The 24,774-nt window shown below is 44.4% G+C and overlaps 1 protein-coding gene across 1 annotated transcript in view; it reads left to right on the top strand.

Moving 5' to 3' along the window:
- The first annotated feature begins 6,242 nt into the window (after nt 1-6,242).
- Nucleotides 6,243-24,774, top strand: part of LOC124716869 (serine/threonine-protein phosphatase 6 regulatory ankyrin repeat subunit C-like) — a 30,703-nt gene continuing 12,171 nt past the window's right edge. Inside the window, exon 1 of the mRNA XM_047243422.1 lies at nt 6,243-6,419. Coding sequence (XP_047099378.1) covers nt 6,243-6,419 — 177 coding nt within the window. The remainder of the gene's footprint in view (nt 6,420-24,774) is intronic.

Below are 24,774 nucleotides of genomic sequence, written 5' to 3'. Positions count from 1 at the left end.
CATCGCGCATGAACCACATGTTGTGTCGTACTTGTAAAGGCACATGTTCTAGCAGCACAGGTAGAGTATAACGTGCTCCATTGAGCGTAGGTGGAAGAACATGGGGCCCAATCAAGACAACAATGCCTGCCCAAACGTTCACAGAAAATCTGTGTTGATGACGTGATTGCACAATTGCATTCGGATTCTCGCCAGCCCACACATGTTGATTGTGAAAATTTACAGTTTGATCACGTTGGAATGAAGCCTCATCCGTAAAGGGAACATTTGCACTGAATTGAGGATTGACACATTGTTGGATGAACCATTCGCAGAAGTGTACCCTCGGAGGCCAATCAGCTGCTGATAGTGCCTGCACACGCTGTACATGGTACGGAAACAACTAATTCTCCCGTAGCACTCTCCATACAGTGACGTGGTCAACGTTACCTTGTACAGCACCAACTTCTCTGACGCTGACATTAGGGTTATCGTCAACTGCACTAAAAATTGCCTCGTCCATTGCAGGTGTCCTCGTCGTTCTAGGTCTTCCCCAGTCGCGAGTCATAGGCTGGAATGTTCCGTGCTCCCTAAGACGCCGATCAATTGCTTCGAACGTCTTCCTGTCGCGACATCTTCGTTCTGGAAATCTGTCTCGATACAAACGTACCGCGCCACGGCTATTGCCCCGTGCTAATCCATACATCAAATGGGCATCTGCCAACTGCGGATTTGTAAACATTGCACTGTGCAAAACCACGTTCGTGGTGAACACTAACCTGTTGATGCTACGTACTGATTTGCTTGATGCTAGTCATGTAGAGCAATGAGTCGCATGTCAACACAAGCACCGAAGTCAGCATTACCTTCCTTCAATTTGGCCAACTGGCGGTGAATCGAGGAAGTGCAGTACATACTGACGAAACTAAAATGAGCTCTAACATGGAAATTAAGCGTTTCCGGACACATGTCCACATAACATATTTTCTTTATTTGTGTGTGAGGAATGTTTCCTGAAAGTTTGGCCGTACCTTTTCGTAACACCCTGTATAGGCCTAACTGCCTCCATTACATCAAGTAGTAAGGAATGCTTGTGGGTATATTGTATGCCTGTAGCATTGCTCAACCAGTACGTGCACCACGAATCTTCCCCTTTTGGAAACAATCCATGTTGTGGGGTTTCATCTGTTGACACTCTCTCGAAACCATTTTGCCCAAACAGCTCGTCTCATGTTCTCCAAATCTCCTACATTTCTCCTTATTGATAGTCCATAATATTGAGTCAAACAATCAATTTCACTTTTTGTAAGAAGACCTGGACCACCTATGTGTTTTCCGTCTGACGGTTTTTTTCCACTGAAGTCTTTACATAATTTTCTCAGCGGAACTCCCACTCTTGTTAGTAGTACATGCCCAACACATTAAAACTTGTCTGTCAGACCATACGGTCTGTCATTAACAACAGGAGTGTGTCCTTTATAGTCTCCATCCCCAAGTAGCCTACATACTTTGCACCATGACTGACCTAAAAATGTTCAGAACTTGTTTCGTTTCCATGTTTCCATTTGGGCCATCAAAGTTCTTTACACAAACGTGGTTGCCAATAATTTGCACTGTAATGTCGACTATCAGTTACTGGCGATGTCATAGTATCACTGTGCTTCTTACACGAATTACAGGCAATCACTAACCGTCTTCAAAAACCTTTCCTTGCTGAAATGTCCTCGGAAACGTCAATACTATCTTCACAATTGCAGTACTTACATTTCACAGCACTCTTCGAAAGTCTTGACAGGATATTTAGGTTTACAATAACATTTCCGTCGTTATTACTGCTCACAATACTACTAGACTTGTTCTTATTACATTCAGAAAGCGAAAGTTTACGTCTAGAAACACTGCCTGTGGACACAGTTTCCACGGGCATCTTTTGAAGCAACTGATGTGTATTATTCGGTTGGAATTGGTTGCAGCGAAACTTTCGTCTGATGCTAAATTTCTTTACTCTCGGCATTTGTAGCACGGGAAACACACACGCAGAAACAAAACAACACACAATAACTACAAAACCACACGCGTATATTCTTAGATCTCTGTTTACATTGGAACTATACCTTCTAGACACGCCTGTACTTTCGTTCCTGGAGTCAGTGCCTTCTAGAATACGCCTGTGTTAACGATCCATAACTAACGGCGGAGAAAACGGAAGAACAAAATAATGCATCACGTATTCTGAGGTACTTCGAACTGAGAGATGGGCGTGGCCCCTGTGCAACATTACGTTCAACCTCAATTTTAGAACGAACGGAAAACGATAATGCCCGTGAACTATACATTTTTGAAATCAGCACGAAATGTTCTTTTCTATAGACCAAGAAATTTTTTTTTCAAATTTCTGGTCATTTTCACGAGCATGTCCCCTTAACTGTATGTACTTGACATACACAGGAGTCTATCAAAATTATCGAAACGTCAATGTTTGTGGCGCTAATAATTCTATTTTGAAACTTCTCTATTGGTCCGTGTTCGCATACGAAAACAACAATATGGGAATTGGGTCAACCTTAAATACCAAAACACTTTTGATATTTATTTATTTATTCCCAAACTAGTTTCAGCGACAAATATCGCCGTCATCAGTAGCTTCTTTGATTCTGAAAGAACCACTTACCCATCACACACAGAGACACAAATAAGCAACAGAAGTCGTCAGAACTGCCCCTACAATTGTCATAACCTTCTCGCAGTATGCGATACATTTCTGGCGACACACGCGAATAGCAGGTTGGCATAAGAAGGTGCGAAAGTTGTGTCTTTCTGTGTCTAAAAGTAGCTGCAGGCCGCCCAACGATTGTGAGTACATGGCGCACGACCTAGTACGCACCAAAACTGTCTCCACAACACTACGGCAATCCCAGTTGTACAACTCTGACAAAATACATAAGGTCACGTTTTTATATTTGTTTACCAACAACCGCTCATGCGGCTGCAGATGACATGATGTACGCAAATAAAAACGGGAACAGCAAAATGCAGAAAACATGCCGGAGACAGCGGTAACAATCGCAAAAAAACATGCTGTAACGCACAGTAAATAAGATATTATGAAGTTTTTCCAGAAAACAATGTTTTCAACCGAACAGGCATGTAACAATATTTTGCAATGCAATATTTGTCGCTGAAACTAGTTTGGGAATAAATAGGTAAATAAATAACAAAAGTGTTTTGCTTCAATCAGGACCCACAATCCCATACTGTTGTTTGTGGCACTATTCGTTGTTCTGTTAATTCACTAGCCACACAAACGTATTAAAAATTGGATATCTACATACATATGGGATCAGAAGGTAATCAATGCATTTTAACATATGTTGTTTTCACATTTTTCTAATGAAACCAAAATCCGTGAATTTCACGTGACAATGAAGCAGTGACAAGTTGTACACCGAAACTGCACTGCATGGGTGTGGTCGCAGCCCTAACTCAGTCTGCGGGTCGTTGTTTGAGACCATTGCAGTCCTCACCCTTAGCGTACAGCTGATGTTACCTGTATGTTTGGAAAAGCCTCTGTATCAGACTATTCCTTCCATGTTTCCAGTCTCCTTTGGCAGTCAGTGGATGTGCTCCACAAGCCTAATTTGGCATGCAGTACTTACGTAGCCATCAGAATTAAAGCTAGCTCCGAACTGTCTTCCGCTTCTTAATCATCTGTGTTTCATCTCTGCATGAGCACGTATCTTCGCAACCCCAACACCAGTAAGCGCTGAGGTATGTCATGTAACCCTGCTGGGGAGTACTGGTTATGTTCAAGAATGGTTCAAATGGCTCTGAGCACTATGCGACTTAACTTCTGAGGTCATCAGTCGCCTAGAACTTAGAACTAATTAAACCTAACTTGTAAGGTGTCAGGCAAATCCAACACCTTCCATGAAAACCCTGACATGATAAGCGAATCCAGTAGTATGTCACATGTTGCGACATCATATCGTATTATTTCAGCCCAATTAAGGTCTGCAGTGAACAAAGTCGGTTGCAAGAACAGTTGCAATATCATACTTTTTCTTTTCTTCCAGGTTATTGTTGAAGATGCGGAACACAGCTGCGACACTCTACTTCGCATGGAGCAACTGGCTGGACCCGAGCGACGCCTTGTAATAGTGTCGTATAAGAAGGACGACTCGTTTCTAGACTCATGCAAGTTAGGTGATATTAGTGAAGAGAGCTGGAAGGAGCTCATAGATGTCTCTGTCAGACTGAACAGTGACCAACATTCGTGCTGTCTGGCAGATCTCTGTGACGAAGAAAGTCTCAAAAAGATCTTAGATGGGAAACCTGAAGCAATACTCTCCCTATCGCAGCTGTCAGGCCCTTTGAGGATGGGTCAAGACTTGGATCCACTACCAGTGAACCACATTCCCAGAGAGCTCACATTTCGGAGGCGTGAAAAACACGAATTTTTCTCATTACTCGGAGACAGGGAAGTGTGCATCATGGATGAAGTCTCCTATAAGCTCCTCACCGAGAAGTCTATTTTGAAGAATATTATCAAGTTTGAAGACTTTGACAACTACCTCCGTGATTCAGACCCACTCTGGCCTCTCGTTGCCGTTACTAACAACATCGATCTTTCTGCAATTCGAATGATATGCAGTATATATGCAGACATACGTGTGTATGTTCTAAATAACCTAGATGACGAATGGCTATACGTTGAAGAGCAATCAAGAAGCGTATTGCAAGTTCTGAATAGCTCGAGTAATCGAGTTATCGTTGAAGGGAAACCAGGTATAGGGAAATCTACTATGTTGCTAGATATGGCAAGCCAGCTGAAGTGCCAGGATCCTTCGTGGTGGATCCTGAGAATAGACTTACTGAACTACTCGGAAGTCTTAGATAGTTGCATCAGCGGTCAGGAAGCCAGTAAGCTTATTTTGGAACGAGTGTTATACAACGAGAGAAACCTGGGCGTGCTGGAACGCTCACTTCTTCAGTACTGTCTGCTGGAGTATCCTCGTATCATCTGCATGGTGGACGGCTTCGACGAGGTCTGCCCAGACTACGGAGACAAATGCTTACAGGCTCTGCAGGAGTTGGCTCCACGCCATGGGAAGCTGCTGGTGACGACTCGACCCTCCGTGACGGGCCGCCTCGAGGCTGCCCTGTATGTTTCGGCGCACACGCTGCCTGCTCTCAGTGATGACCAAGTGGACGAATTCCATAGGGGGTCCAGCTCAGATGTAGTAGTTACTGGTGTGGTTAGAGATCTGTTGAAGATCCCTCTGTTTTCAAAAATGTATGCAGACTCATTGGAAAGTGGAGCTGAGGTAGAGGACATTGTGAGCCTTTATGAAGCTTTTTTTGAAAGGAAATTGAAAAGACTGCACGAAGAGAAGTGGGGTGATAATTTATCCACACCTGGTAGAAGGAAAAAGATGAAGAGGGAATGGCAGGAGCACGAGAAGCTGTTGGGGTTTCTTGCAGTGACACACCTTCTGCCTAGAATTGAAGTACCTAGGCGAGAGCAACAGTCCACTGTAGATCGAGATGATCTCGTGAAGGCTGGAGTCATTTACCGATTTATTGATGATAAGCCAGTTTTCATTCACAGGACCTTTGCTGAGCATTTCTTAGCCAAGTGGTGCTTTACCGACGATGCAGCCAGTCAGTGTAGAAATGTGTACCGCAGTGCTCTTGCCGACAGCAGCTTGGAGTTTTTCGTCGAGTCTTTCGACAGAATAGCGAGTAGGGGCCGACCGCTCCTGACGGCAGTGCTCAACGGCAGTGAGAGTGACGTGAAATCGCTGCTAGAGAAGGGCGCTGAGCCCATGGAGAGGGATGAGATGGGACGCAGCTCACTGCACCTGGTACCAGCCTACACTGGCGACTCTTCGCTGCTGCGGCTGCTTGTAGAACGGCTGGAGGTGGCGGCGCTGACGAGGGAGGGAGGATCGGCATCAGGGGCAGCAGAAGCAGCAGTGTCACGGGGAGCCGCGGAGGCGAAGTCAGTATCCGAGGTGGATGAGGCGCTGAGATCCGTCGAACCCCACCGGGTGGCGACCGACTCGGATTCGGCAGAGGCATCGGGGACACCTGGGGCGTTGGGTGTTGGGGAAGAGACGGGAGCAGTTGGTCCACTACAGTATGCGAAGGCAGCGAAGGCGGTGTCTGTGGCGATGGCTGCGGAGGACGGGCTGCTGCACTGGACGCCACTGCGCTACGCTGCGGAGCGCCGGCGCTGGTGGGCAGTGCCTGCGCTTCTGGAGATGGGCGCCGAGCTGCGTCACCTGGGAGACTTCCAGCGCGGCGTGCACACACCTGAGGAGCTGTGGCGCGTTTTCAAAGAAAATGGATACAGAGCACTGTTCGATCATATACTTGGCAAGAATCAGTCCGAGATTGTCAAACAGACAAACGAAAACAAGAGGCTTTTAGAGATCCAGGTAAAGTACACATATTTACTTTTTTGGGTTAACACAAAGCCTATTCCACAGGCTCCACAGAGAATATTCTATGAAGAGAAACAAATAAACCACATTTTAGGGCTATCTGCATCTGCATTACATAAAGATTTAACATATATCCTCTGCAAGCCAATGTGAAGTGTTTAGCAGAGAGTACTTAGCATGGAAGCGCATGTTTCTTCCCATTCCAGGCAGGTATGGACACCAGAAAGAATTTATGCTTAAATGCCCTCTATAAATGGTGACATTACTCTGATCTCGTCTTCACGGTACGGGAGGGATATCTTGGGAGCTCAAGATTATTCATTTATTCTTCCTTTGTATAATGTCTGGAAGTACTGTAATTGGGCTTTCGCGGGCTAATTTTCATCCTTCTTCAAGAGTCTGCAATATCAACTCTGTCAAACAAACCTGCGATTATTCGTGCCTCTCTTCTCTGTATACGTTGAATAACACCTGCTGGTCCTACCTGGTATGGGTCCCATACACTTGACTAATATTCTAACATAACCCTCACAGTTGACGCGTATGCAACATCATTTGCTACATTTCTGCCATTTTCATACCAATGAACGAAAATCTGCTACCATCACTACCTGTGTCTGATCGTAAGTTATCATTCCGCTTCACATTCCAACAATTTGTTACACCCAGGCATTTGTACAAGTAAAACCACTCAAGCTGTGACTCACTGATATTGTAGTCATAGGATACTATTTTCCTGAATTTTACGAACTGCACAATTCTACACTACCTCACATTTGAGACAAGTCGCTAATCCTTGCACCACTTTGAAATCTTATCAACATCTGACAGGATGTCAGTGTAGCATATTTCACACAGTACTTTGCTGTAAACAAATGCATCATCTGCAAAGAGATTAGTGCCGTCTTGCAGTGTCAACGACGTGGGCCTCAACATATTTCGCTGGACCACATCTAAAGTTGTCTCTACTTCTGCCAATGACTGTCGATCTGAGGCAACATATTACATCCCTCCCACCAAGAAACCCTCAATCTAATAACAAATTTCGTTTGATGCCATTCTATATGCATTGACGTAGTACCGAATCCAAAGCTTTTCGGGCGTCAAGAAGTACTACATTCGACTGGTTGTCTGGGTTCATAGCTTTCGGGGTATTATATGAGAAAAATGCAACTTGGGTTTTTCATTATCAAATCGAAATCCATACCATAGACAGACACAATATCACAAGATAATGTATCAGTAAGGTGCAAATTACGAAGTCCTTTGGGTTATTTGTTGCAAGACTTTTTGGTCAAAATTTTACAGGTGTTGGGGGATCCCAAAATGAGTATCGCTGAGTGGGGATAGAGTTTTCAGAAATAAATATTTGGAATTTTATTGACACAAACGAGTTGCGCATTATACCATCAACTTAAGCCCGTGCTGACTGTTGTAAATGAGCACCGTCAGTCCTGTTACAAGCATTACACCCCGCTCCTTGCTGCACATTGTGACAGGAGGCTAGAATCATGCCAGGCAGCTACTTTACAGGTTCTGTTAGGGTGTTCATACGCAAACGTTTTCATTTAAACTCACAGAAAAAAAACATGCATGGGAGTAGGATCTAGTGGTGGTGTGAGAAAGAGAAAGTCCACCCCCTTCGAATCCAGCAAAGTGTGTGTTTGTTGCTTACACAGTAATATGGAAGTGGGATGGTGCAGCCTCCCACTCACGCCACATCCTCTCCATCCTCTCATGGACTACAAGAGGTACGACCTCCGACAGCTGAGGCACTACATATCGAATGAACAGCAGGTAATGTCCCCCTGCGAAACAGAGTGGTAACTAATAAAATCCTATTAGTTATTGTTCTACAACTGCGACTCACAATTTCACTGTTGTTAGTTACCCCGAACAGAATACGATATCGTTGTGCATAATTTTCCATTTATATATATATATATATATATATATATATATATATATATATATATATATATATATATACAGGGTCTTACAAAAAGGTATGACCAAACTTTCAGGAAACATTCCTCACACACAAAGAAAGAAAATATGTTATGTGGACATGTGTCCGGAAACGCTTACTTTCCATCTTAGAGGTCATTTTATTACTTCTCTTCAAATCACATTAATCATGGAATGGAAATACACAGCAACAAAACGTACCAGCGTGACTTCAAACACTTTGTTACAGGAAATGTTCAAAATGTCCTCCGTTAGCGAGGATACATGCATCCACCCTCCGTCGCATGGAATCCCTGATGCGCCGACACAGCCCTGGAGACTGGCGTATTGCATCACAGCCGTCCACAATACGAGCACGAAGAGTCTCTACATTTGGTACTGGGGTTGCATAGACAAGAGCTTTCAAATGCCCCCATAAATGAAAGTCAAGAGGGTTGAGGTAAGGAGAGCGTGGAGGCCATGGAATTGGTCCGCCTCTACCAATCCATCGGTCACCGAATCTGTTGTTGAGAAGCGTACCAACACTTCGACTGAAATGTGCAGGAGCTCCATCGTGCATGAACCACATGTAGTGTCGTACTAGCACATGTTCTAGCAGCACAGGTAGAGTATCCCGTATGAAATCATGATAATGTGCGCCATTGAGCGTACGTGGAAGAACATACTGACGAAACTAAAATGAGCTCTAACATGGAAATTAAGCGTTTCCGGACACACGTCCACATAACATCTTTTCTTTATTTGTGTGTGAGGAATGTTTCCTAAAAGTTTGGCCGTACCTTTTTATAGATATTCTCTTTGTCGGAATATGTGGCGAAATACACATCGGGTTGAAAAACATGTGGTAATAAACGTAGAAGAGCGACATCCATTAACATAATGCTCGAACCCCCTACACCCGCCCCAGGGCGGAAGGGATGCAATCTTAAAGTGGAACCCTTATATTTTATTGGGGATTCGGATTCTCCGTGAAAAGTGAAAAAATATGTAATTTTTCTATGAAAAATTTCTTTCATTTCTTAATATATGGCGCTGTAATCGGTAAATATGGAAATGAATTGAGAATTGTTGCAAAACGATTATGACAATTGAAGTCCTTATTTGATATTTTTGATAATGCTATTATGTGAGACGTTCCACAGTCGAATGCAGTACAGAGAGTGATCATGCACTGAGTACAAGGTCGGACTGTGCATGTTGCTTCAATGTTAACGATTGCAGGGAGGGGAGATATCATTGACGCGTATTTTGAGGCTCAAAGAAATGTTGACGAAGCTCAACAAAGGTATGCTACTCCGTTCCCCGATAGGAATGTTCCGTCTGCAACGACGTTTTGCCCTATTGTCCACCTGTTTACTGAAACGGAAAGTGGTACAGCTAGAGAAAGAGTCCGACTGCTGCCTGTGACAAACCAAACTAACGCAGTGGATGTCTTAGCTGAGGTTGCTACAGATCCTCACATCTCGGCAATTTGCGCGAGGTTCAGGAATTTCGCAAAGAAGAGTTCTACGCACACTGCATGCACACAGATGGCATCGATTTCATTTATCGGTGCGCCGAGAACTGCATGGTGACGATTTTCATAGCCGCCTGAACTTCTGCAACTGGACACAGGAACTACTGGCAGTCAATGAGAATTTCATTTCACAGTTACTTTTCGCAGGTCAACCCAATTTTACGAATCGTGCTCAGGTGAAGCGACATAATATGCATTATTGATCAGTGGACAATCGCCACTGGGTAAGGCAAGTTGAACATCAACGCCCGTGGAGTGTCAACGTTTGTTGCGGTATTTTAGGTACGCAGGTAACTGGCCCATACTTCATAGAAGGCAATCTGACTGCTCAAATTTACAGCGAAATTGTGGATAATGTTTTACCGATGCTAATGGACGATGTTCCACTTCAAACGAGACCGGATGAATGGTTTCAACACGATGGATGCCCAGCGCCTTATTCACGACTACCTCGAGAAGTTTCTAATCGAATCTATCTTGGTCGATGGATTGGACGAGGAGGTCCTCTAAAGTGGGCTGCGCGACACCCCATTTGACTTCTGCCGATTTTTGCATCCGGGAATGACGAAAAGAGACAGTTTACATGGATGTACCAACAACTTCCGAAGATATGCGGCAGCGAATTAGCAATGAATGCGCAAACATTAGCGCAGAGACACTAATACAAGTCGGATTGTCGTTCATACACAGAGCTGCAGTGTGACAATTAGAGACTACAGACAACATTTAGAAATATGCTGCACTGAAACACTTGTAGGAGGCAAAGGGACTCACAGTAACCAAGCACCCCGAGATAGTGGGAGGCAATGGGACTCCCAGAAATTAAGCATCCCGACATAGTGAGAGGCAATGGGACTCACCAAAATCAAACACCTGATATTGTGAGAGGCAAGGGGGCCCACCAACATCAAGCACCGCCAGATAGCGAGAGGCAAGGGGAGTCGCAGTAATCAAGCACTGCGAGATAGTGAGAGGCAATGGGACTCACTAAAATCAAGCACCTAAGATAATGAGAGACAAGGGGCCTCACCAAAACCAAGCACCCGAGATAGCGAGAGGCAATGGGACTCACCAAAATCAAGCACCCAAGATAGTGAGAGGCAAGGGCTCTCACCAAAATCAAGCACCCGAGATTGTGAGAGGCAAGGGGTCTCACCAAAATCAAGCACCTCAAGATATTGAGAGACAAGGGGACTTGCAGTAATCAAGCACCCCCACATAGTGAGAGGCAATGGGATTCACCAAAATCAAGCATCTGAGACTGTGAGAGGCAAGGGCTCTCACCAAAATCAAGCACCCGAGATTATGAGAGGCAAGGGGTCTCACCAAAATCAAGCACCTCAAGATATTGAGAGACAAGGGGACTTGCAGTAATCAAGCACCCCCACATAGTGAGAGGCAATGGGATTCACCAAAATCAAGCATCTGAGACTGTGAGAGGCAAGGGCTCTCACCAAAATCAAGCACCTGAGATTGTGAGAGGCAAGGGGTCTCACCAAAATCAAGCACCTCAAGATATTGAGAGACAAGGGGACTTGCAGTAATCAAGCACCCCCACATAGTGAGAGGCAATGGGATTCACCAAAATCAAGCATCTGAGACTGTGAGAGGCAAGGGCTCTCACCAAAATCAAGCACCCGAGATTGTGAGAGGCAAGGGGTCTCACCAAAATCAAGCACCTCAAGATATTGAGAGACAAGGGGACTTGCAGTAATCAAGCACCCCCACATAGTGAGAGGCAATGGGATTCACCAAAATCAAGAACCTGAGATTGTGAGAGGCAAGGGGGTTCACCAATATCAAGCACCTCAAGGTATTGAGAGACAATGGGACTCGCACTAATCAAGCACCCTGACATAGTGAGTGGCAATGGGACTCACCAAAATCAAGCACCTGAGATTGTGAAAGGCATGGGGCTCACTAAAATCGGGCACCCTAAGATAATGAGACTCAAGGGGACTCGCAGTAATCGAGCACCCCGACATAGGCAATGGGACTCACCAAAATAAAGCATCTGAAATTGTGAGAGGCAAGGGGTCTCACCAAAATCAAGCACCTGAGATAGTGAGAGGGAATGGTACTCACCAAAATCAAGCACCTGATATAGTGAGAGGCCATGGGACTCACAAAAATCCAGCACACCACGACAGTGAGAGGCAAGGGGATTCACCAACATCAAGCACCCCAAGACACTGAGAGGGAAGGTGGCTCACCAAAATGAAGTACCTGAGACTATGAGAGGCAAGGGGTCTCATCAAACTCAAGCACCTGAGATAGTGAGAGGCAATGGTACTCACCAAAATCAAGCACCTGAGAGTGTGAGAGGCAATGTGATTCACCAAAATCAAGTACCCAAGATAGTGAGAGGCAAGGGGACTCACCAAAATCAAACACCCAAGATAGTGAGAGGCAAGGGGACTCACCAAAATCAAGCACCCGAGATTGTGAGAGTCAAGGGGGCACACTAAAATCAAGCACCCCATGATAGCGATAGGCAAGGATTCTCACAGTGATCAAGCATCCCGAGATAGTAAGAGACGTTGGGACTCACCAAAAGCAAGCACATAAGGTAGTGAGAGGCAAGGGGCCTCAGTAAAATCAAGCACCCAAGGCTGTGAGAGGCAATGGTACTCACCAAAATCAAGCAACTGAGATAGTGAGAGGCAATGGGCCTCACCAAAATCAAGCAGCCCAAGACGGTGAGAGGCAAGGGAACTCACCAAATACAAGCACCCGAGATTGTGAGAAGCAAGGGGTCTCACCAAAATCAACCACCCCAAGATAGTGAGAGACAAGGGGACTCACAGTAATGGTTCAAATGGCTCTGAGCACTATGGGACTTAACATCTATGGTCATCAGTCCCCTAGAACTTAGAACTACTTAAACCTAACTAACCTAAGGACATCACACAACATCCAGTCATCACAAAGCAGAGAAAATCCCTGACCCCGCCGGGACTCACAGTAATCAAGCACCACGAGATAGTGAGAGGATTTTGACTCACCAAAATCAAGCACTTGAGATAGTGAGAGGCAATGGGACTCACCAAAGTCAAGCACCCAAAATAGTGAGAGGCAAGGGGGTTCACCAAAATCAAGCTCCCAAGATTGTGAGAGGGAAGTGGGCTCTTCAAAGTCAAGCACCCCAAGATAGTGGCAGGCAAGGGGACTCGCAGCAATCAAGTACCACGAGGTAGTGAGATGCAAGGGGGCTCACCAAAATTTCGTGAGTCGATCCTTGGCACTCGTCCAGGGTATCGTCATGAAAACGTCATGGCTGAAACATACAATTATTGCGTAGCAAACGACGGAAGCCATGACGAGGCTTAGAGAAGCCAATGCGCCAGGACGTGAGATGTATGTGGCCAGTGAAGGGTTGTGATGTTGTCAGCGGCTGCTGTGGCGACTCTCAGCGTCGCACGGCCGCTGGAACGGTGACGGCAGTAGCTCGCCGATGACGCTCCCTCCATCAGGCGGGGGCGGGCTAGAGACTTTGTAAAATGTAAACTTTCACGGCCGGAAATGACACATAAAATATTGCTGGCCATTTCGTCATCATTTTCGAAGGACACTTTCATGGCGGACCGCAGCTTTTTTCGGGTTTATTCGATATGCACCCTCGCTCGCTGCTCACTGCAGCAAAATTCTTTGCTCCTGTGCAGTGGTGTGCCGTCACGTGGTTTGAACATAAGAGTGCAAATGGGCGCTATTGGTTGCCGTTCTCCGCCATTGATAGGACACCATGGTGGAAAACTGGTACACGTCCTCTTCAGAAGCCGGATCCAGACGTCAACCAATTTCACTCTCTCCTCCGTCCTGTTGAAATATCTGGTGCATATGACAATGTCTATGGCCTCTTTGAATGGCCTTTCATGGAACCCGCTTGTCGCTGTGAGTACTTGAGCCCTACCAAAATGAAAGTAATGGTCTTTTGGCTGCAAAACATGTTCCGCAAATCTCTTCCCGCGATTGCGACCATGATTGGCCAAGTTTAGGTGATTCTGCATCTCCCGGGTTGATTTCCAGATTACCGCGATGTTCTGTTTTTTCACGATTTTCCCTTTGCGGTCAGTAAATTCCCTACTGAAAGGCAGGAAAACTTTCGATTTCAAAGGATCGCTCTCACGTTTGCCTGGCGGTCTCCAGGATCTTTTTACCTCTCATTATTCTGGAGCAATACGTTGCTGAGGTGTTTTAATCCCCCGTAAGCAGGTCTGGTTCACAGATGTTCCTTGCTTTATCCGACAATGTTTTTATAATGCCACGCTTTTGTCGTCGATCGTGGTTCGAATCTTGGTGTCGGTAACAGTCTCCGAGCGTGGGTTCTCTGTAAACTGTGTGGCCTCGGCTACCATCTTCTCCCTTGAAAAGTAGCACACCAAGAGAAGTTAATCTTCTGCCTGCAGCTTCCTCCATGGTAAATGGAAATGAACGTTTGGCGTCATTGGCCGGGAGGCCCCTTACGGGGCAGTTCCGGCCGCCTTGGTGCAGGTCTTACTACATTCTACTCCACACTGGATGACCTGCGCGCCGGATGGGGATGAAATGATGATGAAGACAACACGGCACCCAGTCCCTGAGCGGAGAAAATCTGCGACCCAGTCGGGAATCGCACCCGGGCCCGGAGGACGGCAATCCGTCACGCTGACCACTCAGTTATCGGGGCGGACTTTCCTCCATGGTAAACTGAATCTTCTGATTAACACCGTTGAGGTGTTTGTGAAAATGAGCTAGTTCCTCTCCGCCATGCCTCCACAAAACAAACATATCATCTACGTAGCGGAACCAAATATTCGGTTTTTTGTTGGCACCTTCCAGTGACTACTTCTCGAATTTTTCCATAATAAAATTCGCTATGGTTGGATTTGATGGTCTCCCTATAACCACGCCATTCAGCTGTTCATGGAACTCATCGTTCCGTTTGAAATAGGTGGTCGTGAGGTAAAATTTAAACAGCACTGCAATTTCGGGGCGAAAACTCCGATTCAGCTGTTGTAACATCTCGTTGAGATGAAGCATAGTAAATAACGATGCAACATCAAAATTAAGTATTCCCGAAATCTCATAGAACAACTAATGTGTCCTCTGGCTGGACCACTATGCGAATTAATTAACTGATAAAATGTGCCGAATTCTTGGTATAGGAGTCCGGCCGGCCCACGTATGGTAGTAATAATGTTATCAAAGACTTGACAATTAAATATGTGTGTTAACCAATGGCACTCACTATAGGTCCCATCGGTACATGTTTTTTGATTTTTTTTTGTTTTTTTTGTTTTTTGTTTTTTTGCGTCCTCGGCAATCCATAAGCTGGCGGTGGTGGCCAACTGAACTGAACTGACACTTCTGTACGCTCTGTTGGACAGAGGACGTTTTATCAGCCGTGTAACAGTTCTAATAACTTTGTCAGTTATCTCTACGTCTGCGGATCTACTAAGTCGTTAATCTTACTACAGTAGTTGGGCACATCTAAAACAAGCCTCGCATTTCACTTGTTAGAGGGGAAAATGATAGTGCTGTCGTCCTGATTCAAGAGTTTATGGCATTCCTCTCACCCACAGTTAAATTACTTTTTGGAGGCTTTGCGTTGGCCAATACTTCCACAGCACTGCGAATGCCTGCTTCCACACTGGCCTTTAGTTCTTCCGTGGGCACAACTCGCGGACTGATGGCAATGGCAAATCCGTTAATCATATCAACAGATTTTCCATAACTGTCTTATCTTTTCCTTTTAAATACTGTACTTTTTCATGTAATACAGATGCATTGATGGATACCTTGTGGAAAAGGTCTCCACTCGCTCCCTCTCAATTAGGACACCCAAACTGACAATCAATAATCCTTTTCACAGATTCACTTTGTCATGGCCAAAATTACCCACAGCCACCAGAAGGGTGAAATCTCCATTTACTTCCGGCATAAGTGCAATGCTTCTATGTAGAAAACAATGTGAAGTATCTATTTCGTCACTGTGTTCCAATTCCTCTATAATATACAAAACATCATTTGGTAGATCTGTATCCACACTCTATGAGAGCAATTTTCCCATACCTATTGATACGTTATCATGCAAACTGAGCTTTAATGAACGTGAATGCAGTTTACTTGGTTCCACCTTCATGACTTCAACGGTGTGCAGTAGAAGATCAACTTTTACATGATGCTCATACATACAATCCGGCCTTAGGATTGTACAGTACACCCCCCCCTCCCTCCCCCCAATTGCGTGGGGCAATACTTCCATATATTCCTGAACACTCCCTACTCTAGTAGAGAAACCGTCCAATGTTGCTACGAGTGATGCCACAAGATTGTCCCCTACTCCACACAATCTATATCATGGAGAACTCATTCCCTCCCTACCCAGCAGGTCTAGAGTAGTCGCTGACACATGACTTCCTGTGCCCACTAAAAACTTACGTTGCATTCCTTTCATCACACCGACCAAGTAACAATCTTGCCTTTGCATACGCCTTTGCAGCATTATGCTTTACTGGTAATGTCATCTGGCAGTTTATGAATTCCTGTTGCCGTTTAACGAACTCTTACATCATTGTCCACTTTGCATTTTATGTCAGGAACCAACACCTAATGCACCCCCCCCTACCCCCCCACACTCACAGTATTGTGATTGGCAGAATTATTTCCGAATACAGACCACATGTCCACACCTATAAAAACTCTGTTTATCCTGCATCCAAGTTGTTAAGTCAGCTTCGGTCAGTGCCATAGCAGTCTTAAGGGGGGTAGGACATCAAACGGGCCGACTTGGAGCAGGAGACGCACCACAGGACATTTTATTTTCTACTGTCTATACTTTTACAAATAAATTCATAAAACTTTGTCAGCATGACCAGGAAGGATTCAGAATTCACACTCATTGCAGTGGAAGTGCAAAAACATAACAATATAATTTTTTTTTAGATATGAAATTTCATCATTTTTTCACTTACTGTTGGCTGCATTTGTTGCTATAGGTGCATTTTTCTTCACAAGTAAGCGAGATTCTTTGATGAATTTTGCACAGCATACAAACCATACTTACAGGTGTATGAAACTCTAGAATTTTCCAAATCTATTAAAAACTGTGGTGAAAATTTAGATAATTAACAACAAAATTTGATTTTTTTCTAAACATAAAGTTTAAAACGTAACAGCTCATTCATTTTTTCATAAATTAAATAGATTCTAGAGTTTCAGACACCTGTAAGCATGGTTTGTATGCTGGGCAAAATTCATCGAACAGTCTCTCTTACTTATGAAGAAAAATGTACCTATAGTAACAAATGCAGCCAATAGTAAGTAAAAAAATGATGAAATTTGACATGTAAAAAAAATTATTTTGTTATGTTTTTGAACTTCCGCTGCTACGAGTGTCAATCCTGAATCCTTCCTGGTCATGCTGACAACGTTTTATGAATTTACTTGTAAAAGTATAGACAGTGGAAATTAAAATATCCTGTGGTGCCTCTCCTGCTCCAAGTCGGCCGGTTTGACGTCCTGTCCCCACTTTAATGGCAGTAGCCAAATCCTTTGGATTCTCCATCTGTAGCCTCCTCAACAAATCAGGTGAAAGTCCTCTCAAAAACACATCTAACAGTCTGTGTTCTGCAGGTTGCAGAATTATTTTATCCGCATCCTAGGTTATCTAATAAGTTGTGCATTCATTTGCCTACTTGTGTCCAAGAATATTTCCACTGACTCGTTTCGCTTTTGGGGCATCTCGTTAAATTATTCCCTAAATAATCTAGTATTATGCTGGCTGCAGAATCGCAATTGGAGTCCATTCCTGAGTTGTTCAGTTGTGTATACCATATTCAGCCCTTCATGATACATGTATGCCTTTGCCTCACTCAGTAGCTATATATAGCTTGGTGATGTGCAAATGTACGTCATCTGACCAACTACCCAGACTTCCAGATAGTGACACATCCTCAGCCAGTTTACTCCCCCCTCCACCCCCCTCCCCCAAAAAAAGAGCCACTGTTCTTGTTGCAATAGGAACGAGAGAAGGTACACAAATGAAGTTCTTACCTCTACTGCCCCAGCTAGTTAACCCTGTATCATGATTGGTCATAGCCCATCTAGACTCCGATAACGTGCCTTGTACCCACACTGTCAGCTTGCGCTACACGCTTCCTGCATATACTGGGTGATCAAAAAGTTAGTATAAATTTGAAAACTTAATAAAGCACGGAATAATATAGATAGACAGGTAAAAATTGACACACATGCTTGGAATGACATGGGGTTTTATTAGAAACAAAAAAAAGTATTGCTAGACGCGTGAAAGATTCCTTGCACGCGTCGTTTGGTGATGATCGTGTGCTCAGCCGCCACTTTCGTCATGCTTGGCCTCCCATGTCCCCAGACCTCAGTCCGTGCGATTATTGGCTTTGGGGTTACCTGAAGTCGCAAGTGTATCGTGATCGACCGACATCTCTAGGGATGCTGAAAGACAACATTCGACGCCAATGCCTCACCATAACTCCGGACATGCTTTACAGTGCTATTCACATCATTATTCCTCGACTACAGCTATTGTTGACGATTGATGGTGGACATATTGAGCATTTCCTGTAAAGAACATCATCTTTGCTTTGTCTTACTTTGTTATACTAGTTATTGCTGTTCTGATCAGATGAAGCGCCATCTGTCGGACATTTTTTGAACTTTTGTATTTTTTTGGTTCTAATAAAACCCCATGTCATTCCAAGCATGTGTGTCAATTTGTACCTCTCTATCTACATTATTCCGTGATTTATTCAGTTTTCAAATTTATACTGACTCTTTAATCACCCGGTACATAGCGATATGTGTGCCAAATTACGATTTTGACGCTTCACTGGTGATAAATAGTACTCTGCACAATAAACTGTAACAAATCTACAGGTCCCTCAGGTTTCACTAAATATGCTTTGAAATTCCTAACACGTCAATTCTATCCACTCTAGTAGTGTACAAGAACAGAGAAACAGAGGCTACAAAAATATCAAGCCCACTTACCAAAACATTACTGTTGAAATGTACATTGCAGTTGGAGATGACGTCCTGAATGCAACTGCAGACATCAGTATTTTTAGTGGTACAATTTAAAGAGGCCAGGAGTGACAGGCCTCTGTGGTGGGTGTTGGAACTGGGTTGGCGGAGGTCAGGCAACCAGTAGAATACCACCACATCGTTGCTAAAACATTCATTGACGGCTCAGCAAACTACAGCTGACGTATGCCCGTAGAGGTCGATGCCCCGGAACTTAAGCTGTGTATGGCTGGAAAATGGGTGAAGGTGTCGGCAGACAGCCTGGCAACACATGTCCAGCCAAACAATGATGGCGAGGACGCTGACTCCGGCAGCTGGAGGCACCCTAGAAGAGGGAGCCTTGCTACTCAGACCGGACATGTCGAGGCATGCGGATCCATGGTGTCGACCCAGTATGAGTGAGCCGGCTCCCGGAAAAAGTGTCTGCGCATGCGAGTAGAGGAAGGCAGCGAGGAGTTTGCTCGTACAGGCGATAGCGACTGAATTGCTGCACGAGCCCGGGCTCAAACTGCAGACCACCAGGGCAGGGTGGCAGCAGTTGAAGCAGGCGCGCAGTTGGCATGCCGGCTCGAGGTCGCAAAGTCACCAGCGTGCACCTCAGTTCTCACAGCAGGGCCACATATAGCACTGGCAGAGCCCGGACGTGGTGATTTGTTGATCCACATAGACATAGACTGTCACAGGTTCTCCCTTGTAGCTGGTGGCTAGTGGATTGTAATGCACCTGTCTAGAAATGTATTGTATTTACACTGACATGACAAATGTCAGGGGATGCCTGCTAATATCTTTTCCGACATCCTTCTGCCTGGCACAGTGCTGCAACTCGAAGTGAAATGGACTCAACAAGTCCTTGGAAGTCCCCTACAGAAATACTAAGGCTCCGCTGCCTCTATAGGCATCTATAACTTCGAAAGCGTTGCTGTGGCAGGATGTAGTGCGCGAACTCACCTCTCCACTGTGTTCCAAAAATAATCGATGCGTTTCCATGATGGGCGATGAGGGATGCCAAATCATTTGGTCGAATTGTTTGGAATGTTCTTCTAACCGTTCGTGGTCAATTGTGGCCTGGTGAAATGACGTCGTTGTCTGAGAACACGGAGTACATGAAGAGCCACAAGTGGTCTGCTGGTAGCTGAACAAAAGCATTTCCAGTAAATGATAGTTTCAGTTGGACCAGAAGAGCTGGTCCATTCCATGCAAACTCAGCCAACACCATTATGGAGCAAACAACAGCTGCACAGTGCCTTGTTGATAGCTTGGGTCCATGGCTTCATTGTGTCTCCGCCACACTCCAACTCTACCATTACCTCTTACCAACTGAAATCGCGACTGAACTGACAGTTGTTGCTACTCTATCCTGTACAAGCTTCTTCATCTCCCAGTTCCTACTGGAACTTACATCTTTCTGAATCTCTTTAGTGTATTCATCTCTTGGTCTCCCTCTACGATATTTACCCTCCTGCTGCCCTCCAATACTAAACTGGTGATCCCTTGATGCCTCATAACATGTCCTACCAACCGATCCCATCTTCTAGTCAAGATGTGCCACCAAATCCTCTTCTCACGTATTCTATTCAGTACCTCCTCATTAGTTACATGATCTGCCCATCAAATCTTCAGCACTCTTCTGTAGCACAGCTTCTATTCTCTTCTTGTACAAACTATTTATCGACCATGTTTCACTTCCATACATGGCTACGCTCCATACAAATACTTTCAGAAACGACTTCCTGACATTTAAATCTATACTCGATGTTAACAAATTTCTCTTCTTCAGAAACGCTTTCCTTATATTGCGAGTCTACATTTTATACCCTCTCTACTTCGACCATCATCAGTAATTTTGCTCCTCAGACAGCAAAAGTCACCTACTACTTTAAGTGTCTCGTTTCGTAATCTAATTCCCTCAGCATCACACGACTGAATTCGACTACATTGCATTATCTTCGTTTTTCTTTTGTTGATGTTCCTCTTATATCCTCCTTTCAAGACACTATCCATTCCGTTCAACTGCTCTTGCACGTCCTTTGGTGTCTCTGACAGAATTACACTGTCATCGGCGAACGTCAAAGTTTTTATTTCTTCTCCACGGATTTTAATACCTACACCGAATTTTTCTTTTGTTGCCTTTACTGCTTCCTCAACATACAGATTGAACAACATCGGGGATAGGCTGCAACCCTGTCTCACTCCCTTCCCAACCACTGTTTCCCTTTCATGCCCCTCGACTATTATAACTGCCATCTGGTTTCTGTACAAATTGTAAATAGCCTTCCGCTCCCTGCATTTTACCCCTACCATCTTTAGAATTTGAAAGGGAGTGTTCCAGTCAACCTTGTCGAAAGCTTTCTCTAAGTCTACAAATGCTAGAAACCTAGGTTTACATTTCATTAATCTATCTTCTAAAATAAGTCGTAGGGTCAGCATTGCCTCACGTGCTCCAATATTTCTACGGAATCCAAACTGATCTTCCCCGAGGTCAGCTTCTACCAGTTTTTCCATTCGTCTGTAGAGAATACGCGTTAGTATTTTGCATCCGTGACTTATTAAACTGATTGTTCGGTAATTTTCACATCTGTCAGCACCTGCTTTCTTTGGGATCGGAATTATTATATTCTTCTTGAAGTCTGAGGGTATTTCTTAAGTTCTCCATTACTTTTACTTTTAAAATTAGTCAGGGCTCTGACGGCATGGGACATTCCGTTTCGGAAATCGTTAGGAAACTCAATACTCCGAGATCCACAGCGTCAAGAGTGTGCCGAGAATTCCAAACTTCAGGCTTTGCCTCTCACCACGGACAATACGGTGGCTGAGGTCCTTCACTTAACGACCGAGAGCGGCGGTATTCGCGTAGAGTTGTCAGTGCTGACAGACAAGCAATACTAGGGACGTACGGCGAACGTATCCGTTTGAACGGTGTGAAGGAATTTGGCGCCTTGGGCTACCCCTGCAAATGACCGACGCGAGTGCTTTTGTTCATAGCACGACACTCCGTGCAGCGCCTCTCCTTACTTCGTAACCATATCGGTTGGACTGCAGACGACTGGAAAACGATGGCCTAGTGAAGAGTCCGACAGAGCACTGAAAGACCTAAGTCGAAGGAACAATTGACAGTCTTCGGAGAGCCAGCCCTGACAAAACTCTACCACCTGGTGAGCAAGATGTGTGAGACACTTTATTCTCTACAGACGAATGGAAAAACTGGTAGTAGCTGACCTCGGGGAAGATCAGTTAGGATTCCGTAGAAATGTTGTAACACGTGAGGCAATACTGACCCTACGACATATTAGAAGCTAGATAAAGGAAACGCAAACCTACGTTTCTAGCATTTGTAGACTTAGAGAAAGCTTTTGGCAATGTTGACTGGAATACGCTCTTTCAAATTCTGAAGGTGGCAGGGGTAAAATACAGGGAGCGAAAGGCTGTTTACAATTTGTACAGAAACCAGATGGCAGTTATAAGAGTCGAGGGGCACGAAAGGGAAGCAGTGGTTGAGAAGGGAGTGAGACAGGGTTGTAGCCTCTCCCCGATGTTATTCAATCTGTATATAGAGCAAGCAGCAAAGGAAACAAAAGAAAAGTTCGGAGTAGGTATAAAAATCCGTGGAGAAGAAATAAAAACTTTGAGGTTCACCGATGACATTGTAATTCTGTCGGAGACAGCAAAGGACTTGCAAGAGCAGTTGAACAGAATGGACAGTGTCATGAAAGGAGGGTATAAGATGAACATCAACAAAAGCAAAACGAGGATAATGGAATGTAGTCGAATTAAGTCGGGTGATGCTGAGAGAATTAGATTAGGAAATGAGACACTTAACGTATTAAAGGAGTTTTGCTATTTGGGGAGCAAAATAACTGATGATGGTCGAAGTAGAGAGGATATAAAACGTAGACTGGCAATGGGAAGGAATGCGTTTCTGAAGAAGAGAAATTTGTTAACATCGAGTATAGATTTAAGTGTCAGGAAGTCGTTTCTGAAAGTATTTGTATGGAGCGTAGCCATGTATGGAAGTGAAACATGGACGGTAAATAGTTTGGACAAGAAGAGAATAGAAGCTTTCGAAATGTGGTGCTGCAGAAGAATGCTCAAGATTAGATGGGTAATTCATGTAACTAATGAGGAGGTATTGAATAGGATTGTGGAGAAGAGAAGTGTGTGGCACAACTTGACTAGAAGAAGGGATCGGTTGGTAGGACATGTTCTGAGCCATCAAGGGATCACCAATTTAGTACTGGAGGGCAGCGTGGAGGGTAAAAATCGTAGAGGGAGACCAAGAGATGAATACACTAAACACATTCAGAAGGATGTAGTTTGCTGTAAGTACTGGGAGATGAAGAAGCTTGCACAGGATAGAGTAGCATGGAGAGCTGCATCAAACCAGTCTCAGGACTGAAGACCACAACAACAACAAGAAATACAGGCCCTAGCGTTTGATGTATCTTTAGTATATTGAAAATTGGAGTGAAAATGTCACGGAAAACTTATGAATTATAGTCTCGGGAATGCAATAAGCATACTAAACTGATAGCACAGAGGTTTATGGCTGCCTGGCATCACATTGTACTCTGTAACTTGAGACAAGCTGACATCTCATCTTGCACGTGTTTATCTGGCTTCTCCGAGGAGCATTAAATATAGCTCAAAAGGAATTCTAAAGCAGCTTTACTTATTTATTTATCTTTTGAACACTTCGTCTTCTGTCGACAGGACTTTTATTAACTTTTTGAAAAGATGAGACCTCGTCTGCTGTAAGTCCTTCATCCACAGGCCTATAAAAAAGGGAATTGGAGCTAAAGCGGTCTTTTCTTCGGCACTGTGTTGAGTCCAGTGCCAGCAGAAAATTGAATCCCTTTTGTGGAATCACTTGCTGGGCTCCGTGGGAGGTGTGGGTGTATGCACGTGCGAGATGTCGTTGCCTGTAGAAATGTCGCTTAGCAAGGGCCCACTTGTCTTTTTGCGCTATTATTATCAGGGCGTTTCATCTTGTTCAAAGTTGTCGGCAGATGTCCATGAGTGACGGACTGCGCGTGTAGAATTCCTCAAAAACGTAATGACCTTTAAAGCAGAGACGAATACCATGCTAGCACATTTTACAATATTTCTCGTTATATACGTATATGCGGTCACATTTCTTTCGCCAGATGAAAAGTAAGTGGGAACATTTGGTATAGTACCATTTGCAAGGCTGTTATATTTGAGTTTCACAAGTACAAAAATAACTCCCAGACAATATAGGTTGGTCGTAGATGTCTTCACTTAATTTCTCTTTGACGCCTGCTTCTCTTAAAATTCTTCATCAAAGTGGTGGTTGAAATCTGCTGCTGAGGCAGTGCGAATTCAATAGCTAATCCTTTTTTTTTTAAATTTCACTGAACCGAGTTCAGTGTCCAAAGGACCTCACTATGTTGATATCTTTGCTACGCAGGTTGGAGTATCTATCGTGTGTGTGGACATGTCTCTAATGCAGTACATAGTAATCGGGCTTGAAGCTGAAAGAAATCCTGATGCTGAGGTAAGTCCAAACTAACAGCAATGTTCTCGTTCCAGACTAAATGATATTCTTTATGCTGGCTTTTAAATGAAAAATTCACTTTGCCAAAAAAAAAATTATCATGATGTGAGTATTGACTGGTGAATACGCCTGATATTTGTCGTGAGCAACTAGATAGCCCCGCTTTCAATCTTAGTTAAGTGGTGAAGACTTTGTTATTTACAGGATGGGGCAAATGAAAGAGGCCCCTTGCGATTGGACGTGAGTGTATGCATATAACCACACCCTGTGGCGCGCACACCACGTATGCACCGGCCAAGTCATTCACACCGATT

This window comes from Schistocerca piceifrons, chromosome 9 (assembly GCF_021461385.2).
Source record: "Schistocerca piceifrons isolate TAMUIC-IGC-003096 chromosome 9, iqSchPice1.1, whole genome shotgun sequence".
In the NCBI taxonomy this organism is placed as follows: domain Eukaryota; kingdom Metazoa; phylum Arthropoda; class Insecta; order Orthoptera; family Acrididae; genus Schistocerca; species Schistocerca piceifrons.
This window is presented reverse-complemented; position numbering and strand designations above follow the sequence as displayed.